Source organism: Vidua macroura, chromosome 1 (genome assembly GCF_024509145.1).
Source record: "Vidua macroura isolate BioBank_ID:100142 chromosome 1, ASM2450914v1, whole genome shotgun sequence".
Lineage (NCBI taxonomy): Eukaryota > Metazoa > Chordata > Aves > Passeriformes > Viduidae > Vidua > Vidua macroura.
The window spans coordinates 153,711,296-153,717,458 of NC_071571.1; the positions used below are offsets into that span (position 1 = coordinate 153,711,296).

Genomic DNA, 6,163 nt, shown 5'->3' on the forward strand with positions numbered 1-6,163 from the left:
CAACCCCAAAACTGCCCCAAAACTGCTCCAAAAACCGCCCCAAAATCACCCCAAAATCACCCCAAACCCCATCCTGTACCATCAACCTGGGGGGCAAGAGCTCGGTGTGCGTGGAGCCGGGGGTGAGCAAAAACCCCAAAAACACCCCAAAATCACCCCAAAAACACCCCAAAAACAACCCCAAAAACCGACCCAAAACTGCTCCAAAAACCGCCCCAAAATCACCCCAAAAACAACCCAAAACTGCCCCAAAACTGCTCCAAAAACCGCCCCAAAATCACCCCAAAATCACCCCAAACCCCATCCTGTACCATCAACCTGGGGGGCAAGAGCTCGGTGTGCGTGGAGCCGGGGGTGAGCAAAAACCCCCAAAACACCCCAAAAACAACCCCAAAACAACCCCAAAAACATCCCAAAACTGGCTCCAAAAACCGCCCCAAAACCGCCCCAAATCACCCCAAAATCACCCCAAAATCACCCCAAACCCATCCTGTGACATCAACCTGGGGGGCAAGAGCTCGGTGTGCGTGGAGCCGGGGGTGAGCAAAAACCCCAAAAACACCCCAAAAACCGACCCAAAACCGCCCCCAAAACCGTCCCAAAATCACCCCAAAATCACCCCAAAATCACCCAAACCGTCCCAAAATCACCCCAAAATCACCCCAAAATCACCCCAAAATCACCCCAAAATCACCCCAAACCCCATCCTGTGACATCAACCTGGGGGGCAAGAGCTCGGTGTGCATGGAGCCGGGGGTGAGCAAAAACCCCAAAAACACCCCAAAAACATCCCAAAAACACCCCAAAAACATCCCAAAAACCGACCCAAAACAACCCCAAAATCACCCCAAAAAGAACTCCAAAACCACCCCAAAACAACCCCAAAATCACCCCAAACCCACCCCAAAAACTGCCCCAAAAACTGCCCAAAAATCCCAACCCCCTCTTGACCCCAAGCCCCCCCCGACCCCAAACCCCCCCGACCCCAAACCCCTGACCCCAAACCCCTGACCCCAAACCCCCCCTGACCCCAAACCCCCAACCCCAAACCCCCCCGACCCCAAACCCCTGACCCCAAACCCCAAACCCCCCATAACCCCAAACCCCTGACCCCAAACCTCTGACCCCAAACCCCTGATCCCAAACCTCCAACCCCAAACCCCCCTGACCCCAAACCTGTGACCCCAAACCCCCAACCCCAAACCCCCCCATAACCCCAAACCCCTGACCCCCAAACCCCCCCTGACCCCAAATCCCCGACCCCAAACCCCCCTGACCCCAAATCCCCCCTGACCCCAAACCCCCCTGACCCCAAACCCCCCTGACCCCAAACCCCCCATAACCCCAAACCCCTGACCCCAAACCCCCCCTGACCCCACACCCCTGACCCCAAACCCCCCCATAACCCCAAACCCCTGACCCCAAACCCCCCTGACCCCCAAACCTCTGACCCCAAACCCCCAACCCCCAACCCCAAACCCCCCATAACCCCAAACCCCTGACCCCACACCCCTGACCCCAAACCCTTGACCCCAAACCCCCCCTGACCCCCAAACCCCCAATCCCCAACCCCAAACCCCCCATAACCCCACACCCCTGACCCCAAACCCCTGACCCCAAACCCCCCTGACCCCAAACCCCCCATAACCCCAAACCCCTGACCCCAAATCCCCGACCCCAAACCCCCCCATAACCCCAAACCCCTGACCCCAAACCCCCCTGACCCCAAACCCCCCCATAACCCCACACCCCTGACCCCACACCCCCCTGACCCCAAACCCCCCCATAACCCCAACCCCCTGACCCCAAACCTCTGACCCCAAACCCCCCTGACCCCAAACCTCTGACCCCAAACCCCTGACCCAAACCCCTGACCCCAAATCTTGGACCCCACACCCCTGACCCCACACCCCTGACCCCAAACCCCCCCTGATCCCAAACCCCCCATAACCCCAAACCCCTGACCCCAAACCTCCCCTGACCCCAAACCCCCGACCCCCAACCCCCAACCCAAAACCTCCCTGACCCCAACCCCCCTGACCCCAAACCCCCCATAACCCCAAACCCCTGACCCCACACCCCTGACCCCAAACCCCTGACCCCAAATCTTGGACCCCACACCCCTGACCCCACACCCCTCTCTCCCCACAGGACATTTTCCGCCTGCTGACCCCGGGCGGGGGCGGCTTCGGCCCCCCCGAGGAAGGGGCCGGGGGCGACCCCCAGGACCCCCCCGGACCCCCAGGACCTCTGGGCCCCCCAGAACTCCCCGAACCCCCAAAACCCCCGGGACCCCCCGAGCCCCCCGAGCCCCCCGACCCCACAAACCTTCCTGGAGCGCGGCAGCGTCTTCGAGTTCCGGCAGGCGCAGGAGGCCGTGTGACCCCCAAACCGCTGTGGGGCGGCCCCAAATCGGCTGTGGGGCAGCCCCAAATCGGCTGTGGGGCAGCCCCAAACCCGCTGTGGGGCAGTCCCAAACCCGCTGTGGGGCAGCCCCAAATCGGCTGTGGGGCAGCCCCAAATCTGCTGTGGGGCAGTCCCAAATCGGCTGTGGGGCAGCCCCAAATCGGCTGTGGGGCAGCCCCAGATCGGCTGTGGGGCAGCTCCAAACCCCGCTGTGGGGCAGCTCCAAACCCGCTGTGGGGCAGCCCCAAATCGGCTGTGGGGCAGCCCCAAACCCCGCTGTGGGGCAGGCCCCAAATCGGCTATGGGGCAGCCCCAAACCGCTGTGGGGCAGCCCCAAACCCACTATGGAGCCACCCCTGACCCCACCATGGGGCAGCCCCAAACCCCGCTATGGGGCAGCCCCAAATCTGCTATGGGGCAGCCCCAAACCCCGCTGTGGGGCAGCCCCAAATCTGCTGTGGGGCAGCCCCAAACCTGCTGTGGGGCAGCCCCTGACCCGCTGTGGGGCAGCCCCAAATCTGCTGTGGGGCAGCCCCAAATCTGCTGTGGGGCAGCTCCAAATCGGCTGTGGGGCAGCCCCAAATCTGCTGTGGGGCAGCCCCAAACCGCTGTGGGGCAGCCCCAAATCTGCTGTGGGGCAGCTCCAAATCGGCTGTGGGGCAGCCCCAAACCGCTGTGGGGCAGCCCCAAATCTGCTGTGGGGCAGCCCCAAACCGCTGTGGGGCAGCCCCAAATCTGCTGTGGGGCAGCCCCAAACCCGCTGTGGGGCAACCCCAAACCGCTGTGGGGCAGCCCCAAATCGGCTGTGGGGCAGCTCCAAACCCCGCTGTGGGGCAGCCCCAAACCTGCTGTGGGGCAGCTCCAAACCCGCTGTGGGGCAGCCCCAAACCCGCTGTGGGGCAGCTCCAAACCCCGCTGTGGGGCAGCTCCAAACCCGCTGTGGGGCAGCTCCAAACCCGCTGTGGGGCAGCCCCAAACCCACTGTGGGGCAGCCCCAAACCTGCTGTGGGGCAGCTCCAAATCTGCTGTGGGGCAGCCCCAAATCGGCTGTGGGGCAGCTCCAAACCCCGCTGTGGGGCAGCTCCAAATCGGCTGTGGGGCAGCCCCAAACCCCGCTGTGGGGCAGCCCCAAATCGGCTATGGGGCAGCCCCAAACCCCGCTGTGGGGCAGCCCCAAATCTGCTGTGGGGCAGCCCCAAATCGGCTGTGGGGCAGTCCCAAACCTGCTGTGGGGCAGCCCCAAACCCGCTGTGGGGCAGCCCCAAACCTGCTGTGGGGCAGCCCCAAACCCACTATGGAGCTGCCCCTGACCCCACTGTGGGGCAGCCCCAAACCCGCTGTGGGGCAGCCCCAAACCGCTGTGGGGTGGCCCCAAACCCCGCTATGGAGCCACCCCTGACCCCACCATGGGGCAGCCCCAAACCCACTGTGGGGCAGCCCCAAACCCGCTGTGGGGCAGCCCCAAATCTGCTGTGGGGCAGCTCCAAATCGCTGTGGGGCAGCCCCAAACCCGCTGTGGGGCAGCCCCTGACCCCCACCATGGGTCAGCCCCCCAACTCCAGCTGTGCCCCCCATGGAGCAGCCCCCATTGCTAGATAAGCACAGTCCATAGGGCAGCCCCCCAGCCCTGCTATGGGGCAGCCCCAAAGTCCGTTATGGGGCAGCCCCCTAACCCTGCTATGGGGCAGCCCCTCCCAAACCCCTCTGTGGGGTAACCGACCCTCTAGACACGCACAGTCCATAGGGCAGCCCCCTAACTCCGCTATGGGGCAGCCCCCCACCCACTCCAGCTATGCACCTCCTCTATGGGGCAGCCCCATTCCTGCTGTGGGGCAGACCCCCCTTTAGATCCGCACAGTCCATAGGGCATCCCCCTAACTCCGCTATGGGGCAGCCCCCCATCCCATCTATGCACCTGCTATGGGGCAGCCCCTGATCCTGCTGTGGGGCAGCCCCCCTGACCCTGCTATGGGGCAGCCCCCCCGATTCCATCTATGCACCTCTATGGGGCAGCCCCTTAACCATGCTATGGGGCAGCCCCCTAACTCCACTGTGGGGCTGCCCCCCATCCCGTCTATGCACCTCCTATGGGGCAGCCCCGCTATGGGGCAGCCCCACCCACTCCAGCTATGCACAGGTCTATGGGGCAGCCCCCATCCCATCTATGCACTTCCTATAGGGCACCTGCTGTGGGGCAGCCCCCATCCCTGCTATGGGGCAGCCCCTGACCCTGCTGTGGGGCAGCCCCCCCTTTAGATACGCACAGTCCATAGGGCACCCCCCTAACTCCGCTATGGGGCAGCCCCCCATCCCATCTATACACCTGCTATGGGGCAGCCCCTGACCCTGCTGTGGGGCAGCCCCTGACCCTGCTATGGGGCAGCCCCTGACCCTGCTGTGGGGCAGCTCCTGACCCCACTATGGGGCAGCCCCAGAGTCTGCTGTGGGGCAGCTCCTGACCCTGCTATTGGGGGCAGCCCCCTAACTCCACTATGGGGCTGCCCCCCATCCCATCTATGCACTTCCTATGGGGCAGCTCCTGACCCCGCTATGGGGCAGCCCTAGAGTCTGCTATGGGGCAGCTCCTGACCCCGCTATGGGGCAGCTCCTGACCCTGCTATGGGGCAGCCCCCCCATTGCTAGATACGCAACAGCCTATAGGGCAGCCCCCTAACCCCTCTATGGGGCAGCCCCTCGCCCACTCCAGCTCTGGGGCAGCCCCCAGCTCCAGCTGTGCACCCCCCCCCCGTGGGGCAGCCCCCCGACCCTGCCATGGGGCAGCTCCTGACCCTGCCATGGGGCAGCCCCCCGACCCTGCTATGGGGCAGCTCCTGACCCTGCCATGGGGCAGCCCCCCGACCCTGCCATGGGGCAGCTCCTGACCCTGCCATGGGGCAGCCCCCCGACCCTGCCATGGGGCAGCTCCTGACCCTGCCATGGGGCAGCCCCCCGACCCTGCCATGGGGCAGCTCCTGACCCTGCTGTGGGGCAGCCCCCCGACCCTGCCATGGGGCAGCTCCTGACCCTGCTATGGGGCAGCCCCCCGACCCTGCCATGGGGCAGCTCCTGACCCTGCCATGGGGCAGCCCCCCGACCCTGCTATGGGGCAGCCCCCCCAGATGCGCACAGTCTATAGGGCAGCCCCCCAGCCCCAGCTCAGCCCCTCCATGGGGGGCCCAGCTCCCCCCTTTGGGGGTCTCCCCCCGGTTCCCCCCCAGCCTCCAATAAAGCTTCTGCACCCCCCAACTCCTGCCTGGTGTCTTGGGGGGGACAGGGACCCCCAGGGACCCCCCCCCAGCCCCACGGAGCCCCCCCGGGCTCTGCCCCACAAATCCGGGGGGGGGGGGGAAACCGACCCCAAACTCTGGGAATGGGGGGGGGGGAACCCCCCTGTGCCATGGGGGCTGTGCCAGCCCTGCCGGAGAGAGGCTGGATCAATAGGGGATGGAGGCCAGACCAGTGCTGGATCAATGCTGGATCAATGCTGGATCAATACAGGATCAATACAGGATCAATACCGGATCAATGCCGGATCAATGCCAGATCAACACTGGATCAATGTCAGATCAGTGCTGGATCAATGCTGGATCAATGTCAGATCAATACAGGATCAATACCAGATCAATGCTGGATCAATGCTGGATCAATACAGGATCAATACTAGATCAGTGCTGGATCAATACTGCATCAGTGCCGGATCAATGCCAGATCAATACAGGATCAATGCCAGACCAGTGCTGGATCAATACCGGATCAA

The 6,163-nt window shown here is 64.2% G+C and overlaps 1 protein-coding gene and 1 long non-coding RNA gene across 2 annotated transcripts in view; both read right to left on the reverse strand.

Moving 5' to 3' along the window:
• The window catches only part of HSF1 (heat shock transcription factor 1), a 32,301-nt gene extending 31,555 nt beyond the window's left edge, over window positions 1-746 (reverse strand). The window contains exon 1 of the mRNA XM_053984012.1: window positions 702-746. Coding sequence (XP_053839987.1) covers window positions 702-746 — 45 coding nt within the window. The remainder of the gene's footprint in view (window positions 1-701) is intronic.
• Window positions 747-4,146: 3,400 nt separating this feature from the next.
• On the reverse strand, window positions 4,147-5,234 carry LOC128809380 (uncharacterized). Its single transcript, XR_008437705.1, has 3 exons — window positions 5,220-5,234; window positions 4,369-4,451; window positions 4,147-4,228 (listed from the first exon to the last, which is right to left on the reverse strand). It is a non-coding gene; the product is annotated as an uncharacterized LOC128809380 (long non-coding RNA).
• Between the last annotated feature and the right edge of the window lie 929 nt (window positions 5,235-6,163).